The sequence below is a fragment of the Ascidiella aspersa genome, chromosome 5 (assembly GCF_963924565.1).
Source record: "Ascidiella aspersa chromosome 5, kaAscAspe10.2, whole genome shotgun sequence".
Lineage (NCBI taxonomy): Eukaryota > Metazoa > Chordata > Ascidiacea > Phlebobranchia > Ascidiidae > Ascidiella > Ascidiella aspersa.
This window is the reverse complement of record NC_139451.1, coordinates 28,382,677-28,402,174: the sequence shown is the minus strand read 5'-3', so window position 1 is coordinate 28,402,174 and position 19,498 is coordinate 28,382,677. Positions and strand designations below refer to the sequence as shown.

The following is a 19,498-nucleotide window of genomic DNA, read 5'->3' as shown; positions in this document are numbered from 1 at the left end:
GTTGTTCTAACATTTTGTGCGGCCCGCAGAGACCTTTCTGAGTTTGGTTTGTCCCGCGACTACAAAAAGGTTGCCGACCCCTGTTTTAAAGCTTGAGAGAGAAAGAGAGAGAGGTTGCTTGGTTGTGGCAAAACCCTTCTCTCAAACTTTCTTTGAAACGAGCCTATTCCGACTTTATAAAATAAACCGAAGGGCTTACTTAGGCTGTTGGGGGATTTCTTAAAAAAAAAACGAGTGAAATCAGTATTAGACATTTTTAAAGGAATATATTTCGCCTATACTGACACCGTCAGTACCTTAATTCGAATGAATCACGAATAAGATTTTTTAAACTTTGAGTTTTGTGGTTTTATATACGCGTCAGCGGGGCAGTGATCGACAAGCAGAAACCTGCTGCCAATAGTTTTGGATTCCATAAAGATACACCCTTTCACACAGTTTCGAATAGGCTCACCGTCTGGCAGCCTTTTAGGAAGTAAAAGCGAATTATTGTGTCAAAAAACTGAAATAAAATCGGGATAAACGGGGACTCTTGATTTTACCCTCACAAAATGATCAACAAGGAGTCTTTCATTACCGGAAATAAGTCGACAAACAATCATATTTAAAGCGGAAAATATCATGTGAAGTTAACAGGCAAAATTGCAATGCAGATTTAGTTAAGGACTACATTGTGTAGGAGCGCTATGTTTCGTCGTTTAAACTAAAGCTACACGGACAAGACGTACATATAATGTGCCATTTAAAAGGGTGAGATTTATCGAAATGGGTCAATATTTTGTATAGCTATAAAAAATTATAGGCCTAGAAAACGTTAATTTCGTTTAAGTAACAATAGCAAAAAATACTTTTAGTTTGTACGGGGGAAATTACCTTGTTCGTAAATTACGTACACCAATTTTCAATCGATTTCAAATTTCGATAAGGCGTGGATTTATACGTCACCAAATGGCTTACAGGACTTATATTACAACCCAATGTCAAAGATAAATATAAATGCGATACAGAACATAAAAAACAGCACAATCCATGTCCTAAGGCGTTTTAGCGGCTTAAGTAACCTCGGTTATCACTTGAAGGAGTGTATATCCGATTTTGCCTACGCTCAATCACCAGAGATACGATCTTTAGGCAGTTCCAATATAGCGCAAAGGCGAGCCACAGTGTATACACAACAGGCCTAGCAGCCGAATTAGGAGTTAATACTCTTACCGGCAAAATTGAGCGATCGTGTAAGCTCTATGAAAAGCGATAAAATAGCGGGTAAACAGAAATAACGCATTATGTTAGGCGGCCTGCGATTTACGGTTACAATGAATAAAGTTCCGAAAATTTACTAACAAAAGTTAGTCGACTTAAGCTCAAAAGCTGGGTGAAAAAAAATAAAAAGTGACGTAGTTTTCATAATTTTTTTATTTAGAGAAATTGTATTTGGCGTTTAGTAGCAAAAACACCATCCAGTGATGTTTTTGTAACGTTTGACAATCAGTGACAAAGCGTAATATTCCAAAAATGTAAAATAGGACTTTCATTTTAACATAGCCATCTGCAACACAGTAATTATATATTTGCAGACAAAACTTGCAATATTGCTTAAGCATTTTTTTCTAAAATGGTAGTCATTTAGGTTGCTAGCTGCACGTAAAACAACAAGTATATCGGACGACCAATACATTCGTACCCAATTTATGGTTTAATTTTTTTTGTAAAAATTGATGTTTAATATTTTGGAGCATAATGGTTGGAGGTTGTAGTAAGACGTAATAAGAATATTAAAGCCCATATAGAAGTATGTAGGATTTTTGAACGTTTCGAATAACTCTTTATTCATTTTCAACATGTTTAATATATTATAAAAAATTTTTTGTTCATTGGCGCACCGGTCAAAAAAAGAGTTTATATAACCCAAAATTTCCATTAATAAACAATAACAACTCAAATAGTACCTTTCTGGTCCAATCTGCACTGTGTCCCGGCTTGCTGTCTTATGTGGCGTTGCTGCAGATCGATCAGTTTAAGGAAAGCCACAATATCTTGGATGCTGGCTTGTTGAGGGATGGTCGGTTGTCTGGCGGGCGGTGGTGTGGGCGGTAATGCAACTGGAAAAGGGTTAAAATGATTGGTTATGGTAAAAGTTTGGGCTGGATTCAGTCTGTTCGTTGCAGTTTTAGCAACAATCTATGTAAATTTCTAATCCGGTACATCGATTATATCATTGACTATGTTGCAAATGAATAAAGATTTATTCAAAACGTTTAAAATGCTACCTCTTTTTGTTTGGGCTTTTATATTCTTACTACGTTTTACTACAACCACAACCACGTGTAAAGCGCCAACAAAATTGCCATTGCCTTATGGGCAAAACGCCCGTAACATTGTTCCCTTTAGAAGGGGATGCCAGATATTTAACGTTTTATTCCGATACTGAGTATAAAGTATTAAAGTAAAAAGTTGTGACCAGTTTTAGCCGGTTCGCTCTGGTTCCAGATACCGCTATTTGAATTTCTAGTTAGGCCTTGTGGCAACCCTGAGACAAATCAGATATAAATAGCTTTATTAATACAAACACTTACCTCCAAGGTTAAGGCCACGACCTGTAATCGAGTTCAGCGGAGGATTAGGGTCAACAAATGGAGGAAGAACGTCTCTCTGCAATTAATTGTAAAATACAATCAGGTATTTGAAATTGAAGTGTATCATTTTGATGGGATAGCAACTTATTTTTAGTTTATTAACGTTTAGCATCAACTGAATAGTAAACATACAAATGAGGTTTATGTACTAAGTATACAGCAGACAACCGTGCTATGGTCGTTTCTCGACTTGCATGCGTAGCTCAGTTGGTAGAGCAACGGTCCGATTTTTATTTATTTTGAGTTCGAATCTCACCACAGGCTAGTTTTACGAGCAGGATGCAGTAGCGAACAGTGCCATGGTTGTTTCCAAACTTGCTCCTTTACAGCCTGTGTAGCTCAGTTGGTTAGAGCGACGGTCCCGGTATTGCACAGGTCGTGAGTTCGAACCTCGACGCAGGTTAGTTCTTTTTTAGCCTCGCCTTGCTTGCACAAAAATCCTGATTAAGCCGACTGATTCGACTGATGCCTTTCCTAAGGCACCGTGTGTACTATAATAAGTGTTCCGTTATCGCTGGCCAATACGACTACCAGAAGGGCTTGATCACAGGTTACATAGATTGTGTATAAAATGTTTCAGCAGCAGAGTATAGCAGATAGGAGTTGAGTAACGAGGGCAGTTTGCAAATGTGTATGTGTATATGTGGGGGTTTACCTCTGTACCGGTGTTTTCGGGACAAAGTCATTTGGGCAGCTGGTTTTGTTATTTATGTTGCATCATCCGATGACTTTAAGTGTAGTGTCGTGTTCAGTACCCTATTTAAATCGAAGTTGACTCTCAAAAAGAAACCACACTAACGTCAGTCGGGCTAAATTTTCACTAAAATGTAATAAGTTATTTACCTGGACAACAAAGTAGTTTAAGCCGATATCACTTATGGGTGATGCTTATACCCAAGCGGGCCAGACAAATATCCAATAGGCACTTCCTGAGGCTATTTATCCGGCTAACAAAGTAATTACAATCGATCAGGAAATATATCACGGAAAGAATTGAAAACTAGAAAAATTTAATTGAATAATACAACCACCCGAATCCAAACTCCAACCCTAATATTAGAGATGGACTGATATCATTTTTTTGGACCGATACCGATCCTGATTTTTTACATATTTGTCAACCGATACCCGATACCATATGTGTCAGATATTTTTAATCACGGTGGTTCTTTTGGGATGATACGCAAAAATGTAGCGAAACCGACAATTCCCTTAGAATAACTCTTTAGATAAGCGCGCAAAGTTCTTACAGTGGTGGTAGGTGTTGTGGGTCTGGTTGTTGTGGTCGATCTGGTTGTCGATCTGGTGGTCGATCTGGTTGTTGTGGTGGCTATTGTGGTCTGCTGGTGTTGCCAGAGCAGCTGCTGCAACCAGATTGGTTCGGTTGGTTGCGGTGTGGTAGTTGTAGTGGTGGAAGCTGTGCTTGCTGTTGTTGCGTTAACCAATGACGAGTCTGAACAAAATAGAAAAAACATGACTTGGGGTCAGGATTGCAATTACTTGTTTTAAGTCTGACTTACACTTTTCTTAAGTCGATGACTTCGCTTAAGTTAACTTACACTTTTCTTAAGTCGATGACTTCGCTTAAGTTAACTTGCACTTTTCTTAAGTCGATGACTTCGCTTAAGTTTATACCTACTGCAGAAGTGAACGTTTTCAATGTTTTAAATGACTTTACGTAGTGTTACGTACTGCACAAGTGCACTTGTTTCACTCTGTTTTCAAATGACCTGTATTTAGTCTTTTGGGCAACTAACGTAAATGCCTCAAATCACTTAATGTGGACTGAAGTCATTTACGCAAAGGATTTGACTGAAATCTCAGTGCTTTAATTTAGTGTTTCTCAACCGTTTTGACGAGTTAAAATAGAAAACAACATGACTTGACTTCAGGATTGCAATCCCTTGTCGTAAGTATAAATGATATAAATTCACTTACTGTAGAAGTTAATCTTAAGTCTATGACTTTTTAAGTTACTTACTGCATCACTACACTATTTTATTCTGTTGTCACATGGACTGACCTTAGTCTTTGGGGCCACTAACATGACTGACTTAAGTCAGCTGAATAAATCACTTAATGTGGACTGAAGTCATTTACGCAAAGGATTTGACTGAAATTACAGTGCTTTAACTTAGTGTTTCTCAACCGTTTTGACGAGTTAAAACAAACAAATAAAAACATGACGAAGTTTCAGAATTGTAATCTTTTGTCTTAAGTCTAAATGATATAAATTAACTTACTGCAGAATTGAACGTAGTTTTCTGTTATTTTATTCTGTTTTCAAATGGACTGTCTTCAAATGGACTGTCTTACGGGCCACTAACATGACTGAATTAAGTCAGCTGAATAAAAAAAGGTAAAGTCCAAAACAATGTGGTGAAAAGTACCTGTGGGCTGCTCGAGGCCCCAGGCCGAACCCAGGCCCGACAGTTCTTGCTCCATCAGGTTCAGAAGGTCCTCTTCAGTTTCTTCGAGCGAAAAAGAGTGGGAGTGATTGCTCCCTGCTCCTCCTTGAGGAGGAAGAGGAGGCTCCAAGAGCTCTTGCTCGTCGCTGTTTCTCCGGGAAGGATCATCGCTGTCATCTTAGAAATATGAAGCATATTATAAATTAGGGTTTTGAAACATTTTGCGGTCAACGAAAAATATTCATATGGAAGGGTTTTATTGTTTATTAGTAAAGTGGTTTAAATGCTTTATTAGCAGTGGTTATCAACCGGGGTGCCGCGGCGCTCTGGTGTGGCATTTCTAAAGCTAAAGGGTGAAGTTTTAACAATGTGATTTTTGCACAATTGGTAAGCTTATAAAAAGAACTATTTGTGTACTATTAGAGACCATTATATTAAATGACATTTTCCTACATGTTTCAAGTTGATTGTGGTGTTTCAGTAACATTTATAGTGGCATTTCTGTAAAACACAGAACGAAAATTTTAGTCGGGGTGCATTTTTTAGGGGGCCGTAAACTATAAAAGCACTGGACTAGGGTTTTAAATCGTTTTGCGGTCAACAAAATATATTGATATGGAAGCAGTTTATGCTATATTAGCTAACTGCGGCAAGGTAAGCGATCTCACAACAACGGAATCCAGTCATAAGTTCGAAATAAGAACAACACTAACGCCAGAGTATCACACAGTTAGCAATAAGACCATAATAGGACTAATAGTAATATATTGTCCAAATTCTAACCCCCGTAAAACAATGAAAGATACACACATACGTGTTCATCAACAACGGTGATCTAACACTTCCGACTCCCGTAAAACGTTTAAAACGCGACAAAGCCTCGTATACAACTTTATATAAAAAGACACATACCTTCATCCACAGCGAAATGGTCTTCCCTCGAAATGGGCCCATTGTCCAAAGTCTGTACGGTTGGGGGAGCCCGGATTCGCCCCAGGGTCTTGGCGAAGCACCAGGCCTTGCCCGGAACCTTGGGGTCCCAGCAGCACCCCTGGCTCCTGCACTGGTCGGGGGTAATCCCCGGGTGGCCGCACTCGCTCCGCATCGCCCTTGTGTGGTAGTCGCAACGCGGCGCCGGTGGTGCGCGTGACGTCATAATCGGAAGAAGGTCGGCTCCGCGGGACACCGGGCCCCCCATGGGGTCGCGAAGGACCCCGGATGCAGAAGCGGGTAGGTTTTTGGTGGTGGTGTGGCGACGTGGGTAAGGGGGTTGGGTTGGGGAGGGGATGCGCCTTGATTCCTTTACTTTGTTGGTTTCGCTTTGGCGTGTTACGAAGGCAAGGAGCTCCAACAGACGCTGGTTGGTCTCGATTTCCTCGTTCTGTCGCGACCTGTGGGCAAAAGAGTTGGTCCGTTAGCGATTCAGACTGAGTTTGGCTCTTGTATAAAGCTGTTAGGACAGGAAAGAAATAGTAAATTTGTTACCTAACTTGAGCAAGGGCAAGAGCTAGAGCTAGGCGACTTGGGCTAGGGCAGGGGTCGGCAACCTACGTCCTCTTTTTCAAATTAGACAAGTAATGCCTCATATTTTTTTAACTATTTTAACCTTACGAACGGCAAAAACTTTTCCCGCTTCGCGCGAATCTTGTTTCGCTCTGAACTATATTTTCCTTTTAAGCGACTCTTCTCAGACCTAAGGGCCGCGCGCATAAAAACGATAAGTGGAAACAAACTATTCGTAGCTTGGAACTCTCTAAAATTAACACTCATGTGTGTACATATGTTTCATTGAATCCCAACTGATAGAGTTTAAACTGAAGCACTAACCATCGCGGCGTTGTGATTTGGGGCCTGGTGGTGGTTGTGGTGGTTGTTGTGGTCGTTGGTGTTGTGGTAGTTGCAGTTGTGGTTGGCGCAGGTCTTTTTGTTGTAACTGCAACACTGGTAATTTAAAAACAGAGTTAAACAAACACGTGATTTGTCGGAAACAATCCTATAGGCTCCAAAACCTTTTTTTTCAAGGCAAAGTTAAGAGGGGGGACTATTTTTAATCTAAATGTAATATATATGTAAAAATAATTTTCGAGACCGTCTGGGCCCTTTAAAACACCTTGAAAAACACTGCCCAGTGCCCATATACGTTAAAAGCTGCAGCAACTGACTGTTAAACCTGTATAAACCGGTGACTCGTAATAAATGTATACTTGGAAAGAAACAAAATCATCAATGACACGCAATGTAGTTCACTCACTTTTGTCCGCCGTAATGGTTTGCAGGCTGTTGGTAATACGATGTATAATCTGCAAAATCGAATAAAAATTAGAAAAATATTTGTAGAACTCACCAATTAGTAATTTAGTAACCGTGACCCAAATGAGAATATACTGAACTAAATACAGTAAGTAAAAGCTTAAATAAATGTGGCATATGAATCTCACAAATATTGTGTCAATGATATTCCCGAGTTTTGCGGGGCCAATAAAAGTTAACTGTGGTCAAATTTTCTCACCAATAACGAGCGTAAGCGGTAATGATGATATTCAAAATTAGGTATTTACATAAAGTTTTTTATACAGTACGCATGTACACTTCAATGTGTTTCCCATCTGATCAGATACTGAAGTCTGTTTTAGAGGAATTTATTTACACATGGCTTGGTCAAGTAGATTTATACCCAGGGTTGGCATACCGTGCTTATTTCTAAGATTTGTGCTTATTTTTTATTGCAGTGTCTTAGAAAATCCTAATGTGCTTATTTCTAAGAAACGTGCTTATTTTTGAGTTTTGTGCTTAGTTTGTCTAATTTTCGAATTTTTTAAGCCTCAATATACTGTTTACTATACAAGTTTGGTAAACCCTGGTCAAATACGTCACGGAAGTTTCGCCAATAAAAAAAGTAATTTGTTTTAGCATTGCTCGATTAAGCTGCTTTAAGGTTCATTTGGCGCAGAGGACAACAAGTGTTTTTGACAGGATTGTATTTGGGTACCTCCGCCCAACGAAATCCTGGACCGCCCCGAGTTATTAAAAGCGTGCTTATTTTTTGAAGTATCGTGCTTATTTTTTGGTCTTAGCAGATGGTAACCCTGTTTATAACCTAATTCAAATGTAATTAAATACAAAACTATAATGTTACAATAGAATCGGTGGAAGTGCCAACATAATTGTCATAATCCTATCAATACAAAGCATACGAAGCCATCTAAATAATGGCAACTATACAATGTCAAGGCACCAATTTCACAGAATGGTGACCCTAAGCGGTAAAATACTTACACCGTTAAAAACACCGTTAAACAACCATAAACGACTTCCACTAAAATGCGCAATTCATTCTAAAAAAATCGTTTAAAAAAGTTCCGCGAAACATAGAACTTGGGCAGCTGTTTAATGTTGTTGTTCTGGCGACACATCAAGTACGTCGCACATTAGGTTTAAAGCGAAAGTTTAGAAGTTCCCTACTATCTTGCCCACCGATATAATGGCGGTCTCGTAAGGACGAGTCACGACCTTGTCATTAGGCGGTCGTCCTTAAATGGTCAGGCAGTTTTACTCCTGTTAATTTTATCGACGCTTGGTAGAATAGAATGCCGGGTTTGTGCGCTTGGTATCGACGGACGGGATTAACCACGTATACGACGTTTTATTGCTTTCTAAATGCGGCCAATGCTATGGCCACTTTTTCACTCAAATGGCGCCATTATCTACAGTGTGGTAATGACTTTGACCGGGGTCAATCAAACTTTTTTCATGGAGAGCCAGATATCTTTAATCATGGACGATCTACGACCTCAGTTATCGCGTAATTTATGAAAAAAATTGGGTGGACCGTGTAAAAAACCACACAGATAATACTGTTTCAGCTCTCCAAAATATTTAGTTAAAAAGTAATTTCCAGATTAAATTGCCTATACAAAGTTAGTGTTAAAGTGTATACACAGATACTACTGACATGTCATGTAACTCTGCAATTACTATACAGCTGAACAGGCTGGATAGGCCTAACTGTAGATATTGGAGATCGCGACACCATATAGCATTCTGTATTGATTTTATCGACCTTAACGTTACAAAACTAAAAACTAAATTAAATATGCATTAAAATGCTGTTTAATTAAAAAAAACATGTTGATTTAGCTTAGTTTTGCACCCGACAAGATTTAAGGTTATTTAAGTAATAATACGCGTATGTTACATCATTTGAAAAATATGCCGCGGGCTGTGGTTTGGTGACCCCTGACCATGACCAGTGGTTTTTAAACTGCAGGACAGGTGAAGGAAAAAGTTCGAATGTGACACAGTAGAGGCCTATTCTAGTTTCATGTAGCCGCACATAACATTTTACATTGACTTTTTTTGGCCCAATTGTTTAAAACCAAGAAAAAAGGAAATATTTATTAAATTGCGGTACTCAAAAGCATTGCAAAACTTTGTGATGACATAGCAGAGGCCTATTCTAGTTTCATGTAGCCGCACATAACATTTTACATTGACTTTTTTCGGCCTAATTGTATACAACAAAGAAAAAAAAATATTTATTAAATTGCGGTACTCAAAAGCCTTGCAAAATTTTGTAGTGACATAGCGGAAGCCTATAGTCTTATTTCATGATTCAGTAAGGCCCGACTTTGTTTTGAAAACGTTCGAGCATCAATGACTACGATAAAGGACCTGCTTAAATTCCAAACGTTTTTTTACACATGAAGGGTTTGTTGGCCGTTTAGCTTGGCGAGTTTTCAATTCTACGTCCGGTTTGCAATCTTCATAATTTTCAGATTGAATGTTTTAACAAATAGATTTTCCCAATGACTTTATAGTGAAACAACCTGAACGAAGACCTTTTTTGTTGGGTGTTCAAAATTTCGCCAAGTTTTCGGGCTATAGGATTAGTTGTACGTTGGGTGTTGTGTGACTACATTTTTATTTTGAACACCACCTAGAGTCGTTTGGTGACATTTAAAAACGGCACAGTATCCCAGTAGAACAAACTTTTTTCTACAAAGACGAGTTCAAAAGCGATGCTCTTATTTATCCAACACGATTGGAATGATTTTCGTGTCGAATTTTCGGTCACAAAAAGCACATGAGGTCGCCGTGCGTTGCATGCAAATTTCTTGGGTTTCTAAGCGGAACAAAATACTTCCGCGAAAGTCGTCGCTCATCCAATGACACGATAATGACTTCTTGTGTCTTGAATATCTTTTATTGCGTTTCTGCAGCGGCATAATTTTGTCATTAACCGATTAGCGACAGTTATTTTAGTCGATTTTTGCGCACTGGCATTTGGAGCATGCAAATGACCTCGACAGCCAACTTTGTGGCATATCTGTGCACTTAAACCAGTGTTTAGATTTTCAAAAAATGGTCTTGACGATAATAATTGCAGTTTAATTGCTTACGGCGTTGCCCTGTATTTAAATAAAATCGCTCGACCTGAATTCGCAACTTTACCCTACGGCCACGCATTTGCTAGTTTGCGTTCTTGGAAAAGCACTTCATATTTCGCCGAAGTTCTTTGCCTTTATAATGGCTACTCATGGGTGGTCAACGAGAATCGTATGTGTCAATTTTGCTTGGTCTGTTTGAAATAGGTATAGGTTTCGTTCCTATTAATACTTTAGATTTACAAAGAAAAAAACGGAGAAAAGTTTCAGACTTGTTTTAATATATCGCCTAAACTGCCAAAATTCTTACACACTTTGATTTTAAGATGGAAGGATACTACTTCATACCCATTCTTAATTCTCTGGGAAGCATTTTATTTATTTAAAAAAAAAATTTGAGCTTAAATATAGGTTTCGTTCCTATTAATACTTTACATTTACAAAGAAAAGTGTCAGAATTGTTTTAATTTATCGCCTAAACTGCCAAAATTCTTACACAATTTACATTTATAAAGTTGACAATTTTCCTTGAAAATCCACTAAGCCACTGTATTCCTTTGTTTGGTTTGGTCATGCAAGGATGTTCTCTCTCTATATATATATCGCTGTTATTTAAAAAAAATAGAAAGGACAAAAGGAAATAATTTGAATTTTGGGCCAATCTGTTTGCATTTAAAGATGTGTCGAACTACATGGATTAGTAGAGATTTAGTGGGAGGCATAAAAGGAGCATCACATTCATTTATCACCTATAAGATATTTTCGTTTCACATTAGGATTTAGGAAAAATAATATAACCAAGCAGAGTCAGTTTTCGCTAAACAAGCAAACCAACTATTTTTATTTCTAATGTTTGCAAGTGCCACCAATAATCCAACTTACAATAAATTCCTTTCATTTAAATTCTAATCTTATTTAGAAAAACCGAAACGACCTAATTTAAGGGCCAGATCCGGTCCGCCGGGTCAATTAATCACGCCCCTGTCATGCTTCCTTAATAAACATAAAGACAGTCGAATATAGTTGTCGCATGCAATTTACAACTAAATTTGGATAAACGTTTAAACTGTGCGGCAATTTATGAAGGCTCATATAGGTTTTAGTGGAAAGTTATTTATTTTTCCTTCGTGTAACGATGCTCAAGTCATTAAAGTTTGAATTTGTTTATAAAATCCGGACCACGATCGTAAACCTTTACAGCATGGGTTCTTAAACTTTTTTTATAGCGGACCCCAAAAATTGTCTTTCCTCTCACGTGGACCACTGTAGGCGAAAAAATTTACAAAATGACGTCATAAATTGACTTCACAATACAAATAGACTTCATAAATTTGCTAATTTTGGTCCAAAAATGTGAAAGTGAAATGGAATCTAAATACATTCAGTGCGAAACCGTTTTATTTTTGATTAAATTGTTTTCTTTAATAATCTGATTACTTCCGAAATATACACTATTATTTCAAATATACCTTCATGGACCCCCTAAAACTAGTTCACGGACCCCCAAGGGGTTCATGGACCCCAGTTTAAGAACCCCTACTTTACAGCAATCCGGGCCCTTTAATGAGAAACGTTTGGGGACTCCTGTGCTAGCCACTTGTCTATATTTAAAACTTCCTACATTTAATAGAAATAAACGGAGCTTCACATTTAGAAATAAACGGAGCTTCACATTTATCACATATAACAAGCAGATCCACAACAGGCGTTAAGTTTCCCCGAAATTAACAACCAATATACCTAATAGTTGTACGTGTTGTGTCCGCAAAATCTAACTCGAAAAAAATGAAATGCTCTAATTTCAATTCTAATATAATTTTGAAAAGCGAAAGGTTCTAATTCAATAAAGCCAATTTAATTTAAAAAAAAATCTAAAATATACCGGCAGTTGTCCTAAAGTGGCACTTGCCTATTTCTGGGTAGTAGCATTGATTTCCGTAGAAGAAAAAGTACTGGGGGCAGCATCCCAGGTTGCGGCAGGCGATTGCATTGATGTAAGGCGCGTGGCCACAAGGCTTCCTGTTGTGGTAGCTCACATGGCACGTGAACACCTGTTGATGCTCCCGATCGTGCGACATGCCTGGAAACAATTGGAGGTTGAGGTTAGGGTTGGGCTTGTCTGATCTTTAAAGGGTGACGGAATATCGATTCACATATTTTACGATGTTGGAAGTAGTTGTCGGCAACTGTGGGCCGCAGCCTAAATGTGGGCCGCAGAGCCATTTTTAGTGGGCCGCGAGTTTCTTTTGAATAGCTTAGTGTTATAATGTAGTTTTGGGCCGCGTGATAGTCGTACAATCTGTGCACTTTGCACTTTATTTTAAAAGTTGGTGTGGCATATTATTTTTTATTGGCTCAGCTTGGAAAGGCCCACGTGCCAAATGTGGCCTGAGAGCCTATCAAACTATATTTTTTGCCAACTTTAACTGTATGAAAACGCAATTTTTTTGGCACTGTTGTGGGAATCAAGGCGCCGTGAAGTATTAGCCGATTTTTTACAATTTTGTCAACCGATACCCGATACCGATACAGATTTTTTTATAAACCTGGGACATGTTTGAAACTTGAATTAATTGAAAATAAAATCCCAATAACGTTTTAGTTTATATTCATTTATTAATTATTAAACAACAATTTTGCCAATTTTTTTTTTTTTTTAAACTACAATGCCTTGACATAATGCTAAAACCCATTTTTTTTTTATCAAAAAATGGCTAAGTTGTTTGTTGTACAGGAGAAATTATATCATATTTTTGTTCTAAAATATCGGCCTACATATTTACCGATACCGATATATCGGTAGAAGCCAAATATCGGCCGATATTATCGGTCTATCTCTATGTTTGATCGGCATTTTTTTTTCAACATTAAAGAAAGCTGTTGGACAAACACACAGGTCATAATAATTAAATACGAATTTATTCATGCTTATATCTTATGTTCTGTTCGCTTACAAAAAGTTGAGTAAAGAAATTGGGTCGCTAAAGCTTCACTGCTATACCTAAGCTTAGTACTTGCGTCGCAACGAAAAAAGGTTGAGAAACGCCGCTGGAAGTCGTGTATTTTAATCGTTCGATTATATCGGATCGGATTCGATAACTGAATATCGGTAATCGTCAAGTAACAGGGTGATATCGTTGCCGGTCCGATACCAAAGTAATGCAGGTATTTTAGTCACTATCTCTATGGTCTAATCCAGTGTTTTTCAACCTGTGGGATAAAAAAAAAAAAAAAAAAAAAAAAAAATTGCGATGCGGACGACTAACGTTGTGCGGATGAAAATGGTGCATTATTAACTTTTATCGTGTGTAATACAGTAATCAAATAAGCTGGTGCGCCCACTTATGCGTTACAGGTACAATAGTATAGTCTTTTTATATCGGTCAAGGCTTAGGCGCACGGTTTTAACACATAAACCGTTTCATTGTTATTTCACAAATAAAACTATAGGTTGCAAACTTAGTGTGCCTGTTTTTTGTCGGATGGTAATTTTTAAAAATTAAAAACATATAAAAATTTAAATTTAAAAAAATAAAAAGGTGCGGATGGAAATTTTAAAGGTTGAAAAGCACTGGTCTAATCCATTGTTTTTATAACCATTTGTGTGAAAAGACAAGTTGACTGTAGAAAAATGAATTCAACATAAAGGGGTTTACACCCAAATTCGGTTATTTTTGTTTAAATCTGATAAATGGTAACCCGTCAACTAAAATGAAACAGTTTTTACAACCAGCCACCGGCGCATAAGTTAAATTACTGCCGGTGCAAGTCGATCTGAAATGAGATGACGGTTCCACGTCAACTGTTCTTATTGCATGGGGCACTTATCTTCGACGAAGAGGCTGTTTTGACCTTTTGGGGACACTTTTTGTTTAGAGTTGACTGAGAGAAAAATTACGCCGCGCCGCTAATAATCAACGTGGCGTAAACATTAGGTCTAATCGTGTTTTCACGCTTCTCAAGTTTCTCACGACGACCGAAGTACTGAAAACTGGGTAAAAAATTGAGTTTGAAGACGTATAAATGGATATCAGGTATTTAATGCCTGGAGTCTTGTTCTGATAAAGATTATTTTCTCATGTTCAAGTTCTAAGGTTGTTTATGGCTAAAACACCTAAGGGTACTTTTTTAAGGATTGGCCAAATTGTGAGTAATTTAAGGACCGAAAATATTTTATCCGTCAGCTAACTTCAAATTCTCTGCTGTAGTTACACATATAGGCCATGTTTAAAGAGTTCATTCTGAAAATTTGAAAAGATGTTTCGGTCCTTTCAAAAACCAAAATTTTACCAGTCTTACATTAAGCGAGCATATTTTCTTAAGGTATGGAAGAGTTGCATAAACTTCAATACGAACTAAATGGCCCGTAATCAACTGAATATTGGTTAGCTGTGTACTAGGTTTGATAACAAGCAGTTAGAAGCAAAATAAGCATGGATAGAAAAAGTATAGCAATGAACTTGAAAATCATTGACGAGACGTTCAGTCTAATTAAACCCTGCCCACTATTGGCAATTGAACAAACGCACAAAATCTATAGTTCGTGTTGGCTGCAGTGGTTCTCAACCGGGGTGCCGCGGTACCCACTGGTGCCATTTTTGATGCCCAAGGGTGTCGAGAGATATTTAGGAATCTTTAGGAATCTATTTTTGCTCAACTCTTATAACTTTTTGTGTAAGATAAGAGTGGAAGCAATCCAATGAAAACTTCCTACGTTGTGCAGAGTTGTTTTGTATTGTTCCAGTTCCGTTTATTGTGAGATTCTAGTAATTTGCCTACGGAAAAACCTTGCAGAGGTGCCGAAATCTATTTATAATTTCTGAGGGGTGCCGCAAGACATAAAAGGTCAATTGGTGTCCGTTGAAAACCATTGGTGTACTGTATGCCGGTCTTTTTTTTTTCGTAACAAACATTTCTATAAATCCATCGAAAAAAAAATGCGAAAGACTAAGAATAAAAATTTCCTAGGTATTTCGGCGAAAAATCGCCAAGGGTCAGTTTGGTTGAACCAAGGGCGAAAAACGACGCGAGGCGTTCACCAAACTAAACAAGAACGTCTAGGGTCAAGTTCTGGCGCGCGACCGGTATTAGCGGGACTTTGTGACGTCATAAAGGCCGCTCACAGACTTTCTAAAGCGGCGAGGCCGGCGCCGAACTAAAAGGGGCGGATTGAGCAAGGCGCTATTTACGTTAAAAGGTTTCATCGAAAGGACGCAACGACGACTTGCGCGACCGACCGCTGGTGATGAACTTTGACTTGGAAGCATTCTTTGGAATTTAACAAATCTGAACACAAATATTCAGTTTTTCGAGGTAATTTAATGCGATATCTCTCGCAAATAATTTATCCTATGCGGTAGCGCCACAGGAATTTACCCTTGGCAATAGAAAAAAAGTGTTTTTTTATTTTATCGGTAGGCTATTACGGCCACAAAAAATAGTTTTCAAAGAATCTTTAGGCAATTTTACGGAGGTTAAGATGTCGTTTTCACGAGATCGTGCACGACCGCATGTGTTTCACCAGTAGAAAACGTCGTCCAATATTTACTTGCAAAGAGACCTTTGAACTGGACATTTAAAAACTATATCAGGCGACCAGAAATTTGGTTTTCTACTTTAGTTTAGTACGCGTTCTTAAACGCACAATTGACTGCGTGTATATGTTACATGTTATATATTTATAAAAAGAATCAAAGAAACGCGTTTGCGTTTGATAGGAAATATATATTGACAATAGTAGAAAACAACGACCCCATTTTTTATTGATTTGACCTGATTAAGCCGATAATGAGTTCCAAACCAAATTGACTGTGACGTAAAACGAATATTAATAAATTACTAGTAGAGTTTTATTGTTGTCATAATTTGGTAAATGTCAATATATGGGTAAAATAAGTAAAAAGTATTTTATAAAAAGTAGTTTGTACGAGTGCTGATTGAATAATACATTAATTATTGTACTGTGATATAATTTTTGTTTTTTGTTTTTTTAATTTAACGGGTTCTTTATTAATTTAACGAGTTAGAACATGCTCAGTGGGCAATTATGACAAATAACAACTACAAATCTACGCCGTTAATAACCCTGTCTTGCATTCGTATCATTTAGTTTACAAACGCGTGATATGCTAGTTTAGAGACAGGTTTTTGGTGCGCAAGTCGGGTAATCTTTAAATGGTATACCGCTTGCACTACTTATAAAATGCATGAACCCTTCGATGAATTTCGGTTGTTATATAACGTCATGACGCAGTGCAATTGTGATTTTGCTGTGTCACGGTAAAAAGGTTAAATTACCGACTTGGTAGACGACTGAAGCGATGATTGCACGTCATTTTTCGCGCTAAAAATGGGTTTTTCATGGTAAATAATTATGCCAAAAATGCCAACCGAAAAAGTAATGTGTAAACTCAAAAGTATACAATTTCTATCTTTCAATCGGTTTGATAAGGTGTAAGAAAAAGCTTGTCTACATCAGCGGCATCCAAGCGGTACCAGCGAGTTTTTCTTCTACGAGGTGATTTTCGCACAAATATAAACCACTTTGATTTACCGCTGATTTTGTAACTGAGTTTATTTATTTTATCACATGTGCATTTTGCCTGTTTTCGGTTTGTGTTTATTGTTCTGTTGTCCATTTACGTAGAGTGAAACAAAATAATGGAAAAAACGGGAAATCGCCTTCAAACAAATTAAAAAAATAACCTTGCGAAAAGGCTATTATGATTTTAAAATCATAACAGGTGTGACACATACTGTATAGCTGTATTTAGATACTACATTAATCTAAGTTTTTATAGGGAAACAATAAAGCAAGTGTACCCAAAAAGATTTAGCCAAAATAACTGTCCCTAACGCAATTCCAAGGCTGGTAAACAAACCATACGTTTACAAGCGCATAGAAGAAAATAATGTTCAGAATCCAATTACGTTTTCTAATCTCCTTGCGAAATCAGCTGCATGCGTCAGGGTTTAAATTACGACACGAAGAATCGACCCTGTGTGACCTGTACCCCTAACCGTCGAATGCAACGGCTTTTGGATAATTGAGACGGAGCATTTTGTCGGTGCTAGCCTGTGTCTGTCGCGCCTGCCACACGTACAAGATCGCTATCACAAAAGGGAAAATAGCCCGACTGAAGCCATCAGCTGATTTGCCGCCGCCATTCGATTAGTACGGATTTTCGCAATTTCGAATTCGTTTCGCGGCCTTTTAGGTAATGTAGCACGCCGCGGTAGGTTAATAATGATATGCATTACAAAAGTCCATTGCTTCAATAAAAAACAGATAAATCTAAGAAACTAATTTCTGCACGAAAAGTCTCATAAACAACAGTAGGTTATACATAGATAGAATAGTGAAAATTGGGTAATTAATAATTTAGTTTTTTTCAAGAGTCTATAGCCCGATTGCATTTCAGTGCCTTTCCGCCAAAGATCTTTGGCATGGAATGCTTGACCAAAACTACGCCAGTGACGTCATTTGGCGTGAAATGGCACCGGCCTAGAAAATTTACCATAAAAATACTAGTTTGTGGAATATCGTCCTATTTCTGCGTAGGATTTCATCCAAAAATTGACACGAATCTTTTGCGGATACTAATCATACAATGCAGGGTAAATGGTTAAGGTATCTGTTTAATCAGTGCAATGTCAAGAAAGCAAAATACAGCATCAGGAAAGCAGTAAACTAGCAAAAAGATGCTACTATTAGTTTCAGAGTTCAGAAATAAATATTCGAAGTTGAAAAAACATATTGCTTACCGTTAGCAACGCTGGCAAAACAAAGCGAAGTCGTGATCGCAGCCAAAAGATACACGGCCATACACGATGACCGCATTGTTCTATTAGTGTCCTCAGCAGGCTAAATCTAGATCTGCAAAGCAATCAAACGTTTGTAAAATATAAATTAAACTTCCAAATATTGTTTAAAATCTAGGAGGTATTGTCTCTTAACAGCTTGAAACAAAATAAAATGTCCAAATTGAAAATAAATTAAATTATACTAGAATTTTAAAAATCGTCAAGATAAATAAATCCCCCGCAAATAGGAGAGTTTGCAAAAATTCCACTGACCATACGGTGACTATACTGTTGTTGTCCGACATTGTTCAATTATAAAACGTTGCATTTTGTTTTTATTTATTGTTCGATTGCTATAAATATATTTCGCAAAGCTGCAAGTTAATTGCCCAGCTGAATAGGTCATCTAAAATGTATTAAAAAAATATTTGTCAGAGAAACAATTTTACAGTAGAATCATTCAGTGTTTATAATGAAGGGGTAAAATTTACATAAAACGCAAATGGGTAAAAAAAAACATTAATAACAAACGCAATAGGCATTGGGCAAGAGTATTTCTGCTGCCTTGTTTATGCCAATTGAATTATTTCATTTTTTTACAATATTTTTTTGGAAGCTCAACAAATCGCCTTTTTGCGCATTTAGTAACACAGGGTGGTTTTAAACCCAGGCGACTCCGTATAAATTACACAACGGAAAAAACAGACACACTAGAGATAAAAAAAAATAGAAAGCGCATAGTAAGAGACGACAGATATAGGTTTAAAAACTCGCCGATTTCACTCGAAATGCTATGAGATTCTCATTTCTTAGCGCACTAAGGTATTTTGATTTTTTTCACTGTTTTTACCGTGTTCTATCTTTTTTACTGTTGTTACCGTGTTTTCGTACATCAGTTGAAAAGGCAAAGAGCATTTACATCGATACCTCATAAAGCGAGAACCTTTCTTCTTTCTAAATCTTAGCGTCGTTTTTTTCTCGCGTGTCGCGTCATGAGCGCATGCGCACACGAAATGTGACACAAGGTCGTGATTTGTGCGTCGAAGCCTGATGCAAGATCACTAGAATAGCGCAGCAGAATGTCAGTTGCAAAAGGTGGGCGTTTTGTTTTGCAATAAATCGATTTTCTTCGAATATTTCAGATTTATTCGAAGTTACAAGATGATGTCAAATTCATTTTGGGGTTGATACGATATCTATGATTTCACATAACGCCTCTTGTTTTTTATACGGCATTTGCATATTTTTTAACACTAGTTTTATTTCGATA

The 19,498-nt window shown here is 37.6% G+C and overlaps 1 protein-coding gene across 1 annotated transcript in view; it reads right to left on the bottom strand.

Moving 5' to 3' along the window:
- Positions 1-18,303, bottom strand: part of LOC146145771 (uncharacterized) — a 29,450-nt gene extending 11,147 nt beyond the window's left edge. Inside the window, exons 1-8 of the mRNA XM_083390679.1 lie at positions 18,190-18,303; positions 12,308-12,505; positions 6,869-6,974; positions 5,954-6,432; positions 5,024-5,218; positions 3,884-4,086; positions 2,574-2,649; positions 1,947-2,099 (exon numbers count right to left, since the gene is read on the bottom strand). Coding sequence (XP_083246805.1) covers positions 1,947-2,099; positions 2,574-2,649; positions 3,884-4,086; positions 5,024-5,218; positions 5,954-6,432; positions 6,869-6,974; positions 12,308-12,505; positions 18,190-18,265 — 1,486 coding nt within the window. The 5' untranslated portion in view covers positions 18,266-18,303. The remainder of the gene's footprint in view (positions 1-1,946; positions 2,100-2,573; positions 2,650-3,883; positions 4,087-5,023; positions 5,219-5,953; positions 6,433-6,868; positions 6,975-12,307; positions 12,506-18,189) is intronic.
- Between the last annotated feature and the right edge of the window lie 1,195 nt (positions 18,304-19,498).